At 36.3% G+C, this 20,688-nt stretch overlaps 1 protein-coding gene across 1 annotated transcript; it reads right to left on the minus strand.

The window, feature by feature from the left end:
- Nucleotides 1–1,420: 1,420 nt before the first annotated feature.
- ZBTB49 (zinc finger and BTB domain containing 49) lies at nucleotides 1,421–19,366 on the minus strand. The gene is made up of 7 exons (XM_009273761.1): nucleotides 19,196–19,366; nucleotides 15,955–17,060; nucleotides 9,818–9,864; nucleotides 5,918–5,991; nucleotides 5,083–5,165; nucleotides 4,831–4,992; nucleotides 1,421–2,781 (listed from the first exon to the last, which is right to left on the minus strand). The coding sequence occupies exons 1-7, from the start codon at nucleotides 19,345–19,347 to the stop codon at nucleotides 2,105–2,107; spliced, it is 2,301 nt and encodes a 766-aa protein (XP_009272036.1). The 5' UTR covers nucleotides 19,348–19,366; the 3' UTR covers nucleotides 1,421–2,104.
- Between the last annotated feature and the right edge of the window lie 1,322 nt (nucleotides 19,367–20,688).

The following is a 20,688-nucleotide window of genomic DNA, read 5'->3' on the forward strand; positions in this document are numbered from 1 at the left end:
GAAAAGGAAGGTGTAAAAAATTTGCAATTTGCTCTCCAGTGCATCTGGATTCTTTTTAAACTGCTCTGTTAAGGTAGTGAAAAAAAGTTTTTCATATCATTAAATGACAATTGAGAGAAATTTTTATCTTTCAAGACTTACATACACAGTCTAATGTTCTGCCCCTTTTATTTCAAGGAGTCCTATGCTCTGGCCAGCAATATTATCTTTCTCATTTCAATGCAGGTTGAAAGCAGTTAAAAACAGCGAGGTACAGGGCCCAAGTAAAGGAAGGGAAGCCACAAATTGCAATGGGTGGTGTTAACACAACAAGAAACTGAACAGCTAGTTTTGAATTCCTGGGGGGAAAAAAGCAGTGAGCATTTTAAAAATATGAAAAATACTGTATTTTCCAGGCTCTGAACTTCCACAGAATGCAGGCAGTGGACTGTAAGTCACCTGTGGTCTACATTCCTGTTGTAGCAAAACTAATTCTTGTTCTACCAAGAACTAGCCAATTATAATAGATTTGAATTTTTGTGCTTTAGTGGGATGCAAGTGACAATGTATTTTCTAATACCAGGAAAATGTGACATTACATATAAATTACTAGACAGTTCCAGCTATTATTTTTACACAAACACGATTTTTTCAGGAGAGGAACTGCAGTGTTATTAAAATAGCGGTGATACCAGATCTTGTTAGCTGTTGCAAAACACCGAAATCTGTTTCTCAGCCTAAAAACTGCTTCTTTTCACAACCTAACTTTTTATGTAACCAGATGTTTGGGGTTTTTGTATGATTTTGTAGTCCCAAATAAATGTTGGACTATTTTTCATGCCAGTGCAACTCTGAAGTCTTGCAGTCTTATCATATAATACTAGAGATACCAGTACTCACAGCTGTCTTGCTAGTAGTGAACATTGAGACTCCTTATAGGAAATAAGATGTACTTCAAACAGACTTTCCAGCCTGTGAATGAACTTCAGAAAAAAGGTTAGTACAAGGATATTTTCATTTCAGAAACTACAGTATCTAAGGAATGCTTTAGCATAAAGCTTGACAACACACGGCTAAAACTTTTTGATGGGTTGGAAAAAGCTAGGCCAGTAAAACTCATGTGACTGTAGCAAGCAGCTTGAATTGCAGCAACAGATCTATACTGAAAATGAATACAACCATTCAAAGCACCACAGCAGAAAAAGGCCTCTGAGCAAAGTTTCTATCCTGTAAGAGTCTGTTCATTCCATTAATTAGCCAATGTTTTACACTAATTCACTGAAATGCAAGACAATCTACTGGTGTATTGCTTGCACTTACTTTATAGTGCAGCTCTTCTTGTGGTGGTATCCCCATTAGCACTGTAAAGATAACATAATTCCATCTATTCCAGGTATTGAAAATCTTTCATAAAAAGATGAAACACTGAGCAATTAAGATACAATGTAAAATAACTTCCCTTTATTCGCATTTCCTGATCTTGGTCTTCATTGTACAAATAATCTGCTGTGCAAAATAGGTTATAAAATACTAAAAAAAGCTTTTATTGTAAAAAAATAAAGTTTCTAGATATACAGTTATTTTGCACTATCACAAATATTGTCCAGTATTTAACATTTAAATTTAATATCACAATACTCAAGTCATGTAAACCAATGATCCTACTGGTAAGAAAGCCACTACTGAAACTCAGGTTCACTAGGGATTTGTTAAGTATTTTCCTCTTTTCATATCTACACCCTTACACAACTCTGATGACCCATACTTGAATTGCACCCATATCATGAAATTAGACATTGGGCCATCCTTTCCTCCATTATCAGGTAAAAAATACCAAGTCAAATGGTAAATTTAGTAAATGGTAAATTTTAGTAAATCCTGGCAACACATGAGCTACACAGTGCAGTCACAGAACAACAGAGGTCCTCGAAACTAGATTTGAACTTTGCTGAGAAGCAGTGTAAAGGCAGCCTACTCTGGGTTCTGGGCACACGTATCTTGATTTCTACCAGTATCCAAGCTAGCTGGCTTAAAAACTAGCTCTGATCTCTCCATGCTGCAGTGCAATCGGAATCACTTTAGCATGAAATGCCTCTAAGAAGTTTTGATACAGTCACCTGAGCCCTCATTGTTCCAATTCGCTTTCATTCTGCAAGGTCTTCATAGCTAAACCCCAGAGGGTCATGCTGGAGAAGAACGGTCCTTCATTATTCTTGTACGCAGCAGATGATGTTCGACTGCCCAGTGGATCATTACAATGACTGTCCAAGCTAACCATAGAGGAACGAATCATGGGAATATTATCAGATTGTAAGGGTTCTTCTGCAGAAGATACATCTACATCTCCGTAAGCATATGGTGGTGGTGGTGGTGGAGTTTGTTGTGTCTGAGCTTTTGGGAGTTTAGCAGAATCCACATTCAGTTTCTGTTGGTTTGCTGCGTCATGGTGTTGAATCATTGATCGCAACTTACAGTAAGAATCTGCAGAACTATCAAATTCAGTTGAATTTGCAGTTGGACGAATGGGAAATTTAACAGACACTGGTAACAATGTAACAGACATTTCTTGGCCAAAAGAGTCAGAACTCTGAGATTTGTCAAGATCAGAAGTTTCAATCCCTTGAGTAAATTCATCTAGTGCATTTGGACCTTCATCAGTGGCTTTACAATGCATTTTCTTGTGCCGCCGTAGAACAGCAGAGCGAGTGAAGCATTTGTTACAAGTTTCACAGGTATAGGGTTTTTCACCTGTATGAGTCCTCACATGTCTACGCAGGTCACCAGAGCCTGCAAAACATTTCCCTAGAAGACAGAAGTGATATATTAAGATTTTGTTCCTAACACAAGTGCATAAACATGTTTTAATTAGAGAAAATATCAAGTGATAAGGTATGGTATGTCCCAATCATGGTACTTTGTTTATCTAGAACAGGTTCAAACAAGTTCCATCTATTTTTACAATTCAATGACTTGTTTCTTCTTCTTGATCTGATTTTCTAACTTGTGTTTCCCAGTGCTTTAGTTTTTGTCTCCAGAGACAGGAATATCCATTAGTGTTTGAAAGCTGTGAGCGCTCGCAGTTTGTATCAATCTTCGTGGAGGAAAAAAAAATAAAAATAATCAATTTAATTTGTCTGTCTGGAAAAACAGTGTGCTGTTAAGCTTCTAAATATATTCTTCCAGTGAGAATTGCATCATAGAAAGTAATGGTTTGTTCATTACCAAGGAACTATTCTTAAAGTGCTGACAAAGTTAGCTTTTTTTGTTAACTTTGAGCTAACGTAACACAGCAGTCCATTTTTTATATTCTAGCCAGAGAATGTGTCAAAACTGTAATTTTTTATTGCTGTAAATATTAGAATACAATAAAATATTCAACTGTGCCTATTTTCAGAACCACAGGCTCAAATAAGCTCAATTGCCACACTGCAAAGAAAAAAGTGTCTGAGGCTGAACCAAGGCAAAGTGCAGAAGAACAAGCAGAACAAGAGAGCATTAATTTCCACAATTGCTACGTGATTCAGACACATCACATTCTTTAGGATAGTAGAAATAAGCTGGGACCTATTTGTGATTTTATCTCATTTTACCTAAGTTAAAGATTATTTTATTTTGTGTGGACAGATACCAACTAAAATGAACTGTGTTATCTGAAAGCCCAGTAAAACTGCAGTCTCAATCTCTGGCATCATACTTTTCATTCTACTGCTCAGATTTCTCTTCAGAAAAGTCATTAAACAGTAACAGCAAGATTACAAATTACTGGAGTAATACATGTGGATTTTTTGCATAATGTGAATGATTTCTTATCGATTGATCAGATCCTCTTTGCACAATTTTGCCTTTTCGGTACAAGATGACCTGGCTAAAATGAAAAATAATCAAAAGACCACTACAAGACAAGATGAAAATAAGCCTATTTTAATGACAGCAACACAACTGTTTGTTTATACTTTCATATCCTGCATGTGTATATTTCCTCCCTCTCATGCAAGACCTCCTGATAATTTTAGCTTTTCTTGTGCCTCAAGACATTATAAATAAAACGTACTGCAGTTGGACATTATCATATGGAGCTACCCTCCTCCAAAGCTCAATCCTCAGAACATGAATAAAATTATACCAGAATAGCACTTAGGGGCAGAAAAGTAAGTAGCATGCAGGATGCTAAGTAACATATGAGATAAGGATAGACAATGCAATTTCTGAGAACTATGTTATACAAGGATGAATCATTGATCAAAGAGCAATTTTCAGACCACCTGGAAGTATGACCTACCTAGCAGATTTTGAAAACGGGTGTTTTCTGGTATGAAGCATTGATCAAGTTTTGATTTTATTCCAGAGGTTGAAGCAAAGTAGCAAAAGGTTATTATCAACTCTGTGGTTGAATGCAGTTAAATCCAAACAGTGTTCAATTGGGGGGGAAAAAAAAAGAAAAAAAAAAGAAAAAAAAAATTCCATCGATAGCCAAGTAATGCCAAACCTAGCTTTCCATCAGAAGGGACTATAGTGAAAATAAATCAATTTTTGAAGCAGCTAGTATCAGCACTTCTCTAAGAGACATGTACACATCCAGTGTTGATTCCTCTTACTTCCTTTCTCTATTCTTCAACTGAAATTCACTTTTGAACTTATTTACAACAGCTAAAGGAGTTTAATACACCAAATGAAAGACTATGAAGTAATCAAGCATGAAGTATGCAAGACAGAAGATTTTGTGAAAAACTTTCACAACATGGTATTTCAATTTAAAATAATTTTGGTTAATTGTTATTCTGCTGACATAGGAACTTTCACTTATCATTTAAAAAGCAAAGATACAACGAAGCTATGCACAGTAAATCTTACCACATGCTGAACAGCTGTATGGTCTCTCTCCAGTATGCCTAATTCTGTGCTTTACTAATTTTCGTTGCATGTTGAATGACTTCCCACATTCATCACAGGTGAATACTTTATCTGCTGTATGGGTTTTTTTGTGCTCCTTTAAATTACTGAAGTTACTGAAACCTAGAAAAATATGACAGACACTGAGATTAAAATGACTCCTCACATTTCAATCAAAAAACCTCAGAGGCAGAAACTTTGGTTCTTACATACCTCTGCCACAGATATCACACAGATGAGGCTTTTCTCCAGAATGAATAATAATATGACGCTGAACATCACCGGAAGCAGCAAATCTGTAACAGAATACGGAAACCCAATTACTGTCTTTATAAGCCCCTTATTCTCCTAAACTGAGCATCATGTGGAAATCAACTATAATGAATGCTTGGTGTTCTGAACAAAGATTAAAATCTAAAACACAGATAAATGGATGCATTTAAGAAAAACATTTTGAAGCTGGCAATGTCCAATTAAATTTATGCTAGACAAAAAACAAAAAAAGCCCTTTTCACCTATAATGTTACTAATTTATTCTGCATTTAACTTAGTTTAAGTACAAATGCTACTCCTAAATTAATGTATTTTCTGTCACCTGTTAGCAGAATTTAGAAATATTTAATGCTTTGCTTAAATTCGTCAAATTTCCTATACGTCATAATTTCCATAAAATGTAACAAAAATTATATGACCAAATAATGAAAAAAAAATGAGGGAAAGGTACAAAACCACGATTTATTGTGACTCCCACTGTTCAAAATACACACAACACTGTATTCTTAACTAAAGATACCAATATACAAAAAAATTAAGTAAGACCACAGACTATATATGTGGTGACATGTTTATCTTATTATTGAGACTTGCAACAAGACACTTGCAGACATTTATTTTAATCCCATCAGTATGCATTTAAACCTAATGTCTTTTAAACAAAATTGAGCAGCATCCTGCCTTAGCTTTTGGCCCTTAGTTTATCATGAAGATTAAAGGAAACATGAACAAGTTTTATCATGTTAACTTTACGAAGATGAACAATTCTACTCACCTTTTCCCACAGATTTCACAAATGTATGGCTTTTCACCAGAATGTCGACGTAAATGTGTCTGGAGATTACCTGCCTGAAGGGACAGTAATTTAAACATCTAAATTCAGCTAGCCTGTTGTAGTATACAGGTAAAAAGACAATGATGGGAACTATGAGACTGGCTTTTTATTCCTAATTCTAAGGCAGTGAAGACGACAAAGCATGTAAGAACTCAAGCATTCTTACCTAGTAAAGGTAGACTACCATGTACTTCAAGATCAAATTGCTTACGTATGCAATTATACATTGACAAGAACAGAAAAAAAAAAAAAAAAAAAAGAAGCCTGGAATCAAATGCTAAGGAAAAAGAAAGACCTATAGTTGAAAACAGATCCAATTATAAATGAAAATTACACTATCTAGACTGCAGTGAAGAAGAAAACTCACTAGTAATATGGCTCATGTTAGTCTCATTTTCCCTGTCCTACAAATAAAATATTGTTACATCAGGATGTCTGAATTCACCTACCAGGAGGGTAAAAAGAATAGGGTAAACATTTTTCAAACCATAAAATACTCAAAGCCAAGTGCTCCAAACCTGTATTTACTCATATCAAAACAAAACAGAACAGGAAGTACAGAAATGAACAAATGGGATTACTGGAAACTAATTTTTATTACATATCTTTCCTCTCCCGATCCTGTAAAAATCATGCTGGTCTAGCAGGCAAACCAGATAATGACTAGACGAAACCGTCTTACTCATTCCAACTTTTTTTTTTTTTTTTTTTTTTAAAGCCACTGGTGCTTCTGAATGGCTGATCCACTGAGACACCAGTTCTCAAAGCACAAGATACAGCTAGTCTGGATAGAAGAGCTGCAGATGTTCCATAAATTGTGCACGCTTCCACAGTCAGTTTTTAACCCTTCCGTTCTCTTTTATGGATAACTGCCTGGTTTTATCTAAGTACACTAAAGGAACATCAGGTCCTTTCAATCAGGAAAGAAAATTGGGGACGCAAAGAGTATCATGTCCTCCTTAGTCACAGTAAGACAACAAAAATATGACCCTCCAGTAATTTCTTCTGACTCCTTTAGGTAATAAATTACCTGTGATGATCAGTCGCTGTAATAAGAGCTTATAATGTACCAGAACTAAAGTACTGCAGACACACACAAACAGACACAGAGGACAATATTAAATGGATCACCATTTGAACCCTGAGCACGCTTTCTTTAACCCCTGTAAAGTTTCTCAGACAACAGTATGACTGAACCACTGTTCTCTCAGGCCAAACTTTGTAATACTGAAATCCATTCAAAGAGAGGCATTAGGCACCTATTTCTGAGGAAGGAGAAGGCTAAACTGACTTCTCCATGGAGCAATTTGTGCTTTGCAGAGACAAGGGATTTTATGCAGAGGTGCATTTGAGAGAAACATACAAAAGACAGAACCTTTACCTCTATCCACGTCACAAAAAAAAACATATCATAGGCATTTGAAAGTTATTCTGGATAAAGACAGAGGGTGAATTTGAAGTGCAACAATTATTCTGAAATAGTCCCATACAGGCATTTTTAGCCAGAATAAAAACATTTTACAGGGAGTAGCAAGTAGATCCATTTCTTTATTACAAGCTTATGTCACTTCCTCCTAATGAGGGCAAAAGCTTGTTATTAACTGTGCTAAGACAAAAAAAAGGTAGAAACATCAGTAACTTGTATTCTTCCTAAGCTTTTAAGGTGGTACACAACCTTGGTTAAAGCATAATATGCCATCCCAATGAAAAAGCGTAAGAGGACTTTTGCTAGCATTTCAGTGAAAGAAAAGTAAATGCTCAGAAGAATCCTCTTACTGATACTGGTTGCATACTACTCCTCACAATTTGGAGACTGGAGAGATATGCTAGACTTAGTCCATTTGTAACTGGCATGCTTTTAAAGTGAAGGAACTAATGCATATGGTCCCCCCAAAAGAAGCTCTGCAGAAGGAGGCAGTCAGGAGGTAAAACATGATATCCTGGATCACCAACCAGAGAAGGACCACATAGCAACAGGCTGTGTACTAGTAGTAAGGGAAGATGAAGGCCTGGAAGTACAAAGGGAACCTTTTTCTTGAAAAATCAGACATTTATGGTTATTTGTTCCAGACTATGAGTTCCTATGTCAATTTTTGTTGCTTTCTTCATTTTCTGTTTCACATTCCAACACAAGGAACATCAGTTACATTCAGCAGGAGCAGACATTCTACCAGGCACAACTGCACTGTCTCAAAAGCACAGAACATGAAGGTTTAAATAAGGAAAGTGTTACTATTTCTGTGCCTGCAAACTGAAAAGATCAAGAACAAGATCAGAGATGGTCTTTTAAGCAAAAAGTAAATGGTAATTATCCTTGCATCTGACTTTCTGGTAGGAGGAGTCTTACTTATTTGCACGATTCAAAAGCAAGTACCTCAGAACTATGCAAGCTCCCTTTTACGACCAGAGAAAGAACTGCAGCACACAAGCTGAATGCTATGGCTCAAATTCTGGACATGTAAGTATTGTCCATCAATATGTATCTACCTATACCTTCAGGCAAGTGAGGTAATGGAGAGAGGAGGTGTTTAAGAGTGTTTAATTAAACGGCAGAAATTTCCAGGTTTGTTGGGGTTTTTGTGTTTAATTAAAGAGGAACAATGCATGTTGCATGAGGAGTCTGTCATGCCTGTCATACATTCTGAGTGCGTGAAGCTTTTTTATTCCCTCTTCCCCCCCCACAGTAATGGTACAGAATACCATCCCATTTGCCAAAAGTACTTTTAATGGAATTTCAACATATCCACTTTTTTCTTTTAATAACTAGAAGTTCAGCCATCAAAATGAATGAAGATGTACTTTCTTTGCCTAATAAGCAGACCCAGTTTTGCTCAAATGGCTTGGTAAGCATGATGAAACAGTATTGCTCACTGGATGCAGTGTTATATTCATATTTAGTAACAGAGTGGAGGACACAACTGCATCAGGTTCATGGGTCAAAGAAGTCCCACTGGTGGACTGCAAAACTGGAGCAAGAGAAGCGCAAGCACTAGTGGGTGGGTAGACAAAGACCACGTAATTCTAATCCTTAAACCACAAGAAAGACCAAAGTTATTCAACAATAATTATTATTTAATCTTAGTATAAAATTATGTACCTGTCTATTGTCTCCTGTACTTAGGGGCACATATTCCAACCAAGAAAATAGAAAAGAAATAGACATTTTGGAAACGTGAGACAACTAGGCACCAAATTTGTAGAAATACAAATGAATTGTTGCACCCAGAACAATCAAGTATTGGAGGGCAAATCAAGACAGCGAAACTTTGGGCCCTGTATGTAAGTAGGGAATTTCACAAGAGGTTTTTTTTAAATCATAGCTGAGTTTTGTCACTTCAGACAGACTGTGCTGATCTTCATAGAAGGAAACAGACTCAAAAAAACCTGCTTAATAATTTATGCCATTTAGGAAGATGAAACTGTATTGTGAATACAACTTTATATACAATTCTAACCTGTATTTTTTTCAGACACTGTAAAAATGCTATTCACAACATATCCCTAAGCATAAGGCAAAAGCACAGTCTGAGAATTAATGTTCTCTGTAGTTCCAATATAGTTGTGGTTCTGTATACTTAAACATTCAATTGAAGGTAAAATACATAACACATCTACTGAGAGCAGACAGCATCAAAGGTATAAAATGTATCAAAGAAATCTAAAACATTTAACATGTTATTTTCAAGTAAGACATTTTAATATTTTATCCCTAAAGTCAAGCCTGTCTTTGAACAAAAAAAAAATTTAATCTATAGACTTAAAACCAAGTTTATTTTTAGAATCAACACATAGATGCATTTCATTTTCAAGTGTAAGTACCGTAATATAAAATATTCCCACCTGTGAGAAGTGTTTCCCACAAATGTTACATTCAAAAGGTTTCTCACCTAAAAGGAGAAGAAACAGAACATAGAACTTCTAATAGTTGCAATAAAATACAAATGTTTTAATTTGGTACGCTTCCTTTTAAAACATGTAATGTAAGAGTAAAAATATCCCCAAAAGGACACTTACCCATATATTTAAGGGGAAATTCAAGAGGGAAGTACAGCATTTACCATTAAGTTTGTAAGGCAGACTTGCTCAGAAACAGAATTTATCTTTCAAATCAAGTAGGTAGAAGAGTTTTGATATGAATGGGAGTGGTTTGTAATATTTTTTAAAACACTTTTTTTCCAAATGAAAGAGATACCATACCTCCAGGAAGAACAGACTAGACGACAAGGCCCTACAGCAACAACAACAAAAGCTATGGGAAGTGCACTGGTTTTTCCACTTGTACACACAAAGGCCCACTCATAAAAAGAATAAGGAATGCAGAGAAGCTAATTTGGAAGGATTCTGTTTTCTCTGTTCAATGTGTACCATACATCTCTGATCAGCATGCAGCCATTCACTTCCAGCATATATATATTTGCCTTCAAATTCTCATCCTATATAAGAGTATCTGATAATTAAACTAAGTATTTTGCTCCAAAAATCTGAATTTATACATGTAAAACTGATATTCTTGAATCTCCAAAAACATACAAGCAGCTTTAGTAAAAAACTAGTGCAGCCCACTTTAGCTTTTCAAATTAACTTGTCTCTCAATCTAGAATGTGACCACAACACTTCTCTAGCTGTCTAGCTGTCAATTTGAGACAAATATCTTTTTCTAATCACTTTTTCTTCTCTACAGTATTTCATAAAGGTAATTTTTTTCCCTCCGTAGTTCTTGGTTTCCTAGTTTTTACACTGTTGATAAAAATCTCTGCATCTTCTAGAATTTTTAAAATAATGATGCTTAAATACCACTGAATTCAATGACAGACTTCTAATGATATTTTCATGAGTCTAATCATACTTTAAAAGGACATATATCATATGGCCCTCAGGTACAGGGAAGCAAAAGAATTAGCGTAAATCCTTGTGATTTTGAATGCAGATATTTCCAGAAGAAAAAAAAGAGATCTTACACTGTGTTTCATCTTGGTGCTGATTCAAAATCTGTCTAGATTTATATTTACTCTTTTAATTATAATTTTCCTGATTTTACAGAACACTTCTTAGCTATTTGTAGCCTTCTCTTCCAGCAAGTATTCTCTACATCAGTATTCTTCCTCCATCCTTGGAAGTGTTATGAGCAACATCTACAATATGCAGGTGTTGAGGTTCCATTTTCCTTCCCTTCTGCCAAATACAGGTCGTGTTCTTTCAGCATATTTCGGGACCAAGGACTAAATGCAATCCGCTTAGGTTTTAAAGCAACAGAGTAAACATACACAGTTATGTGGCTTCACAAATAGCAATCTTGCAGTTATTCTGACAACTTGAGCCTAAATCTACTTTTTCTACTTAATGAAGAATGGAAATCTTAAGGCAGTTTCAAGAAAGCTTTTATTCAATTAAAGATAAAAATTAAGAAACGAATAACTCAACTATAAATAGCACTGAGGCTTGATTTCATTACAGCTCTAAATTTGCAAAACACTGAAAATTCTGGTACTGACAACACAAATATAAACTAAGCCAACAGGGAGCCAGATCTGTGGCAACTGCGAAGGCTTCTGACAACCATAAAAGCATCAAGGTAAATTGAAATGGAGAATAAAAAACACTAGTAGCAATTTCTGCAGAAATTACCTACACCAAAAAAAAAAGTTACTGTTGACACAAAGACTATTATCTGAACAGAAATCCACCCTGAAATAACTAGTGAGGAAGGGAGGGAATTGGAGGCTCAAATTTCTCAAAACTATTGTTGTAGGCTGCATGCAGCCTCATTTTAATTGTACTGATGTACAAAGAGTTCGAGGTTTTTTCCCCATGATAAAGATAAAACAAAAAAGTTTTGTTTGAAAAGAAACATCAAATTAGTTTTTGGAGAACAATTCTGCACCTGCATAAAACTCCAAACCACCAGGCATATCAAGTAGCTTATTCCAAGAATGAATTCTAGCAGAAATACTAAATTACTCAGTGTTGTTGCATCCCTCAGGTAAAGAGAGGCTAATTGCTTCCTAGAGTGTATTAGTAAGAGTGCAGCTGGCAAGCTGAAGATGATTCTTCCCTACCTATCACTGGTGAGACCATATCTGGAGCCTTAGGAAGAGAAGGCAAACAGGAAATCTTACTGCTGTCTACATGTAATGGGAAGACAGGTGCAACCAGGTTGTTCTTGAAGGTATACAGTGATAGGACAAGAGGTGACAAACACAAGTTCAATCATGAGAAATTCCGATTAGATATAAGAAAAAAATCTTTTACTCCATGAGAGGGTGGTCAAACACTGGAACTGGTTGCCTGGAGAGGTTGTGGAATCTCTGTCCTTGGAGATATCCAAAATTTGACTACACAAGGTCATGAGCAAAACAATCCAATCTAATTTGACCTGCCTTGAGCAGAAGATTGGACTAGATGACCTCCAGAGGTCCATTCTAATCTAAATCATTCTATGACTAAATAGAATATGACTATAAAATGACTAAATAAATGACTAAACCTTATCCAAGAACACTAATCTTCTCAAAGACCACAGCTGGATCAACAGCAATAGAGAAAATTTGGGGAAAAACAGTAACTGAACTACAGTTAAGACAATGCTTAAACAAACATCCAGAGGACTTTACTTCTGAACCCTCAGATTGCCTTGTGTTTTCTATCTTCTGTTGCATCCTTCTTGTTCAACACTGCAAGAAGAGATGAAGATAAAGTACACAGTATGGGATCAAAGCAGTGGTGTGTCAGCTTCAGAGGAGAAAGGCATAAGGGCAGAAGTGGTGTTCCTGAAGAGATCAAAAAGGTGAGGAGCAGGACCCACTAAGCCATGGAATGCTGGCAACTTGCTCAAGCAAAGCTCAGAATGAAAAGGTTGAGGATCAACAGTGAATTACATGACAGTGTAACTCTGCTCCTGTTGTTTCCCATCATGCCAAGAGTTCCTTCCACAGAGTTGGGGTTTGGGTTTTTTTGAGATGTTTCCTGAAAATATATTTTTCAAAAAAACCAAAACACTGGATGTTCCTGGTTAGGTAAGGACTGCATAACAGAGATATATTTGCTTCCTTTTTTTCAGACAGGTCAATCTAATAAAAAAGAGATTATAACATTCAGTGAAGTAAAAATCAATCTTAAAGTCAACGCAATAAGCTCTCTTTAGAGATTCCTTTAAATATCTGCTAGCAATACAATTAAAACAGCTAGACAACCCAATACACGGACTTGTGTTGAACAGTGTGCCTGTCCTTCACATAGACAACTCACCAATGCAACCATGTTAACCTGTAAATTCTTTAGCAGTTCCAAGTGTTCAGGGACAGAGAATTTCACTCGTGCTTTTTCTCAACAACCAGGCCAGCACAGCACTTACATTGAAAGAGCTGTCATTTGTGGGTTAAAAACTGGCTTGCCATTGTGAAAGGTCCATTTTAGTAACTTGCTTCCTTCATCTCTTCAGCTAAACCAGATTTAGAGAACTTTCAGTAAGCACAGTAATACTTAAATGCTTGCTAACCCTTTTGCTCAGTTCTAGAAAATGAATGCTTTTAAATAAAATTGATTAGCTAGCAATTTGCTATGCTTTCTGAAGTGGCAGATGAATGGAAATGGCTTTTAGCATACACTTACATTACTTAACTACCAGTATACCTAATATTAATGATACAGATGTGCCCTGTACCTTCAGCTACAGATCCTTCCTATATTAACATCCTACTCGCTACCCCCTGCAATTTTCCAAGTACTCTTTTTGCACTAGTTGGATATTTAAAAACAAATTAACATGACCCAAAAATAACAGGCAAGCAAACAGGCATATCTAGTCATATCCTTGCCTCAGTTTTTCCATCCTTCTTTGATGTGCTTATTATTTGTTACTTATGCTCTTAAACTTTGTCAGTTTAGCACATCTATAGAACAACGTTAATGCCATGTTAAGTAGCATTCAAGTCCAGAATTTTTTGAAAACTATTGGAAGAACATAGTGTATGAAAAGCCGCATGGAATTCCTGAATCCAATGTATACTCAGACTAGTAGAGAAGGACAGAAACAACAACAAAACCAAGTCTAGGATCACTTTTCTTAGGCAATGTATAAAGCTAGTTCATATCAGGCAGTGTTATGGAATGCGAAACGACACCTACCAGAGCTTAAGTGGAGTGGAAGCATGTGTAAATACACAGACCTCAAATAAGAACAAAGAAATGAATTGCAACATACATACATAACCTTGCAAAGCTACTGCAACCCTTTTCCTCTTTTCCCATTTCCTACACTTGTAAGCATTTGCTGGCCACGCTGTGTCTAAAGAAAAAAAAATTTGTAAAACACTTGTATCAGGGGCTATAGTCTCCTTCTTCTGTAAAGCTTAGTACCCAGTCCACTCCCCTGACCTTTAAGTTACAGTACATTAGAAGAGGTAAACTAAACTTTGAACCTCATGTTTTAAATGGTTTAGCAGACTCAGAAACATACAATAATTGAGTCTATCACTTGGGCAACACGCTCTTAAAAAACCAAGTAGTTTTATGGGCACCAGAACTCACAAAATCCAGATTCCTTCCAATGATTAAGATGCCTAAGGAGGGGCAAATTCTAACAGGTTTCTCATAGTTGGGGACTCTTTCACATAGATTCTCTAGCACAAACTCAGATGTTACTGACTTCAGAGTCTCTCCCTCAGTTGGGACTTCTCTAGATGCTCTGTCTTCTATTTGATCATCTATTTTCCTGAAATTTCTAAGATATTAAAATATACCTGATGATGTCAGCTCAAATCGGGTAACAGATTCAAAAAAGTACAAGGCAAAGAGAAGATCTAGGTAAGAGACATATGCAACTCTTTCACAGGAGACCAAATTAAAAAAAAAATAATAGTAATGTGAATATATAGAAGTAGTCAAAGATACCAACTGAAAACTTCAGGAATCTAATGTTTGTATTTTCAGGTTCTGGAAAAATTTTTCTACTAATAATGTGGAAAAATAAATTTTTAATATTAAGGATGAGTTAACAAAAGAAATTAATGTCTGCTAAGAGGGATTCATATTTACTGTCAAAGTACTGATACATGTATGCTCATTTGCAAAGTGATGTTTATTTGACAAGATTGAGAGAGATGCATTTGTACATTTAATACAGGGAAAAAGAATGGCAAAAAATACTCAACAGCTTAATCAGGAATAATGCAATCTCAAGGACTTGAAATCAATGGTGTTACTTGACTAGCTAAGGTAGTTCTTAAAAACCATTTTAAAAAACGTATCTAAAGTTGCAGAAATATAATAGAACATGCTGGTTAAATTGAACAGACAAATTAGTTAATTCAAAGTTAGACTGGGTCTTGTTTTTCACTAGAATAAAAAGATACTTAGAAGTAAATCTATGCTAGGTTTAAAAATAATATTACCTGTGAGTTTTTAAAACAAAGTAATTCAAAATTCTCATTCATTCTGCAGCCTACTTGTCTGCAAGAGCATTACTCTCTAGGTAAACGCAATGAAAGTTATTCACACTAGGAAAAAAGTATAGATTAATTATAGAGCGTATTTCTACAGGTTAAAAAGAAATGACCACCAAGCCCTAATCACTTGTATCTTACAATGAATACATGATCAGAGAACTGGGGTTGTCTAGAACACTTGTAGTATCGTATTCTATCCATTTACACTTTTCATTATTATCTGACTCAGACTTGTGGGCCATCTGACACACTGACCTCTTTGAAATGCAAGACAAAAATAAAATTTTCATTGAAATATAACACAACGTTCTTTGAAAAAGAACCCTAAAAAAACAAATATGAAGGAGAAATCTTTAATACAACTAAAACTCTCAGCTAAACTCAGTCTTAGTCTTTTTTCCTGTATGATTATTCATTAAAAAAAAACAACAAACCCAACCCTTTAAAAGTAGATCCTTAACCAGTATCTCTGAATCAAGACATCCTCTTTAATTGAAATATTTGGTCTGCAGACCAAGTCACTGATAACTGTACCTGTATGAGACCTTTTATGGAGCTCCAAATTGCTTGGATGTTTGAAAGCCTTCCCACATAATTCACAAGTATATTGCCTCTGCGTCTGAAGAGTCTGTGATTGCCCTTCTCGTTCCAAAGGACCTTGAGATCTTTCAATTTCAACAGTTTGTTCAAAATTCTCAGAATTCACTAAATCTTCACCTTCTTTTTCTTCAGTAACTCTAACATTTGTCATGTCCATGGTACTTTCATTTGCAGATTCAATTACTCCCGTTACTCTGCTGTCATCTCTTTTAGGCTCAGGTGGCTGCTCTGCAGATTTCTGAGATCTTAGAAAATTTAACTTTTTGAGGTGTATTGCCTTTTTCAGCTGCATCTGTTTGGTGGGCTGCATAAGCGTGTTTTCTGCATCTTGGTCTGGAGCAGCTTCATTCAAGGACTGAACCAGAAAGTTTGACGGTAAATGATCAGAGGTTTCCAGAATACACTCAGAGTGATTGACAGTACAAGAATTATTCTCTACTGTGTTTATTTCTGTAGACGTGTTGTAAGAAAAGGATTGTTCTGCTACTCTCTCATGATTAGAGCAAGCATTTTGCTTATAGAACTGTTTACTGTAAAAGTTGCGTAGTTTATAATAGTAATTTGGTTGTTTAAATGGAAGTTCTGTGCAGTTGCCATCTAAGGAGTCTTGTGGCTGTTTCTGTACATCACCTGAGGGTGCATGAAGATTAACAGACTGCGATGCATGAGAATGGTGGTCAGCCAAGACTTTATTAGCTTGTGTGTCAGATGAGCATTCATGCAATAGGTTTGTTCCATAACTGTCATTGGCACAGCTAGTATCTGCAGTCAAAGTATTCTGCAGTGAAAATACACTATTACAAGGCATGCTGGCTGTTTGCTCTACAGCTGTAGAAGATTTTAAAAAGGTGTGGCAAATGTTCAGCACATTTTGCACTTGGAGACACTGTGCAATATCCAACATAGCTTGTACATTGTCCTGGCTAAGATCCAGGTGAGAGGTGTACATGAAGTCCAAGATCTGGCCTATCCCACCTACATTTTTAATGTCCAAGTGAAAGACATCATTCTTCTGCCCTGAAGAATTCTGGAAAAGGGTCCTGATAAAATAAGGCAAATATTCAAACACAAACACAAATAATTCACAAACACTTTTATAAAAAAAATACACATACATCTCAAACAGACTGCCTGGTATGAAACAACAATTTATACTATATGGTCTTATCTAGATTGCTGTGTTTTTGCAGATGAACGTCTCAAAACTGCTCAATTACTTGCCTTATATATTAGTCCTGTGCTAGTGGACTAATACCAAGCAAATGGTCCTTTATATAACTTAAATTTTTTATTTTTTAATGTTTTGAAATCACACCCTACACTTGTGGTTTCCTATCCGATGTTCTTTACATATTAGGTGCAGTGGTGTATTTATGGACTACTTGCAAAAGTTGGCTGACTCAGAATGGTGTTTCTCCTTCCATCATGGCAAATAAAACAGGACATGAGAAATTTTCTAGTAAAAGGGAGAAGATAGACCTCAGTCAGCTAAACTATTCTCTTCTGGCAACTGAACTTGTCCATCAAACTTATTAAAGTTCTTATTATTAGTTCTTTCTCCGCAAGTAGATGAGCGGATGGTAATAGCAAACAAGAGGATGGCATTATTTTCAATATATTCTCTCATATCCCAAAAAAAGTATTTTTTTTACTGGTACTGTATGAGAACAGAGTAAAAGAATAATGAAGAGTACAGGTACATGAGCCTAAAACAGCAGTCCAATACCCACTGAATTGTCACTGAATCCTTAAAGCGTCTGAGTTCACAAGACTTCTTACTATTTGATGTAAAGTATTCTTAGCATCAGAGCTGTAGTTCTTCACATGCGTAACCAGTCCTAGATTAAGTGGGTTCGTACTCTGCCTTAGTCAAGAACTTCACACCGTTCCATTAAAACCCCCAGTCTCTAACCTGATACTCTCACAGTAAACAATGAAACATAAATGGGGTCAGGTCACTCCTATGTAGCTATTTTCCTACACTAGGAAACGCCCTGAACTTGATGATTCCTCTCCGTGGGATAATTCTCAAATTAGGTTTTGTTTAAAGGTGGGCATAATATCAATGAGCTCTGAATCCTAAGCAAATGAGAGTCCAGGCTTAAACTTTAGAAATGCAGTTTCAGATGCATCCTCATACTTAAGTTGCCCTATCCTCATACTTACATGCTACTCGGAAGCCAGTGCCCACATCCAGTTTCATAAATCCAGACCATACTATCTAAATTAAAACCAGAACTATAATGAACAGATCTGGGTTGAGAGTCTAAATTAATTAGCCACTTATATGCTATTGAATTTTAATAAGAGTTGAACGCTTAGTTCTTTTTAACTACTTTAAAAATTCAGTCTTTGAGCATAATTTCACTTCATCATCAGGATTACAACACTAGAAGAGAAAAAGGAAAAAACAACCTCTCGTCTTTTTTCCCTGGTCATAACATAAAAATAATTTTCTAACATAAGAATTGGTAGTCAAGCTTTAGAGATGTTTCAAGAAACCAGGTCTGAAAACTGCCAGATCTAACAGCTTACTCATAACTAATGTACAACACTAAGTTGGGAGATCCAGCATCCCCCAAAATTTGGAGGATCAGTGAGGGCTATACAGAGGGGAAAAAAAACAGTGGTGTGGCTTCATGGGCCACCTGTATACAACACAGATGTCTCTCAGAATCTGTTCTAAATAGAGATTCAATAATAACCTATATAGTCAAGTTTTATTTTGAATATATAATTGATGAACTAATTCACATTATCCGGAAATGGATAATGTGAATTGTTTCATCAATTATATCCCTTATCTGGCTCTGTTCATGTACTCTACTATGCTCCTTGTAAACAGTTATCTTTTCATATCGAAATACTGAATGCAGGTCCACGCCAGAATCCATTACATGAGGCACTGTAAGCAAGTAAGGATCAAGAAAATGCCAAACTCAAACAGTGTAGTAGTTAGCTATGTATATCTAGAAAATAAATTAGGATGGCCACAGTTTTTAATTAGATTAAATACTTGATACAGATTTACCTCTGGACGAACAATTTAACTTTTCCCCTTACACTCCAACAGTTGCTTAGTCTGCAACTACCAGAAAAAATACCCTTCTCAGAGAAAACCTCAACCAACAGCATTTAGTTCACTTTTTTAATAGAAGAATTTTCTATCACATACCTGAAATATTGACTGAAAGCAGCTAATACATTTTTGTGTGCTTTGAAGCAGACACCTTTTACCACCAGCATGCAGTCACAGAGAAGACCCTGAATGCGCTGTTCATGTAGCTGCTGGAGAAGATGACAACTATGGCTAGCAACAGTGTCCATGCTAGAAAGTCACTTAAATTACCTACAACGAAATAAAATGCTAAGATGAATTTTAAACATTCAATTGCAAAATGAATTTAGAATATGAAGAACATTTTTACAATGTTTTAGCTCAGTTTACACCTGCAATGTGAGCTTTAATGACATTTTTCTGACTAAAGATGAGTCACAGTATTGCTCACCAGTAGAAATACAGCAATATACATAGGAAATATTAATTTTAATGAAGTTTTGCTTACGACAAAGAGCTTCTGCAAAAATGTGCTAATGGCACTGCCAATAAACTGAACCCCGTAACCACAGAAAAAAGCAATTTAGACAACTTCCACAAGAAGTAGATTCTAAGGCAAAAACATATCACACCTACAAAATCAGTAGCATTTGTAGAGAAAAACGTCAGTTTCTTCACCCTCTCAATTGAAAAGGGAGAACACTGTAGTAGCATTATTTATGCCATATTTGTTGCTGTTGTAGCTAAGCACATTTCCCACGCAGATCTGATTTATTAGACAAGTTAGTATGGTCATTTTTTTTATTTAATACAACATAGTCTCTTTTAAAAAAAAAAATCACTTCTTTGAACAGGTTGAAAGGAAGACAAGTGACGTTCCCACACAACACGTTTACATTCAATTCTCATTTTTTTGGAAGAACGATGAAACTCTTCCTCTGCGCAGTTGTAAATATGAAAGGAAAATTCCAACTATTAGGACAATTAGCACTTCCAGTCTCCTAACTAACGAATGAAGCAGAAAAACCACCTTGGGTTAAACATGAGAAGAAAGTGGTTGCCCAATTCTCAATTCTCATGAGCGCTAAAGGCTCCACATTTTAATTTATTCTGTTACACTGTGATTCACTGCCTCCTGCTGTATTAAGTTGGGCCACTATATTGTACTTTTTTTCTATTTATTCTTATAATGCCTTTTACCAGGCTTTAAAATAAAGAAACCACATATGTTTGCCAGATAACTGCTTTCTTTGTGTACGCCTCCCACCACAGCATCTTGCAAGTACTTTAACAACCCGTGAATTCAGAGTCTCTCAGCATCTCCGTTCAACGGAAAGGCAGACACGATGAGCCGCTCCCGAACACGAGGAACCCCAGCGACACAGTCGCTATTTATGCTTAAACTGCCATTTCAAGTTCCCCTCGGTCTTGCCTAGCTAAAGCTCAGGCTCAAGGAGCTGCGTGGAGAGGGAGGTCGAGAAAGGGTTTGCCTCAGAAGACAAGACCGGGCACCGAGGGGAGGGCGGGCTCTGCCCCGGCAACAGGCGACAAGGCGGCACCGCGGGAAGGCGCGGAGAGGCCGCAGGCGGAGCAGGGCGGGCGAGGGGCCG

This window comes from Aptenodytes forsteri, unplaced genomic scaffold (assembly GCF_000699145.1).
Source record: "Aptenodytes forsteri isolate BGI_AS27 unplaced genomic scaffold, ASM69914v1 Scaffold111, whole genome shotgun sequence".
NCBI lineage: Eukaryota > Metazoa > Chordata > Aves > Sphenisciformes > Spheniscidae > Aptenodytes > Aptenodytes forsteri.

Bases quoted from the DNA above. Each gene is read 5' to 3' on its own strand.
- ZBTB49 (XM_009273761.1), bottom strand. From the start codon at position 19,347: ATGGACACTGTTGCTAGCCATAGTTGTCATCTTCTCCAGCAGCTACAT. The intron at 5,166-5,917 runs GTGAGTAGAATT...ATTCTGTTACAG, and splicing joins TGTGAAATCTGTGGGAAAAG to ATTTGCTGCTTCCGGTGATG. The intron at 4,993-5,082 runs GTATGTAAGAAC...ATATTTTTCTAG, and splicing joins GTGTGATATCTGTGGCAGAG to GTTTCAGTAACTTCAGTAAT.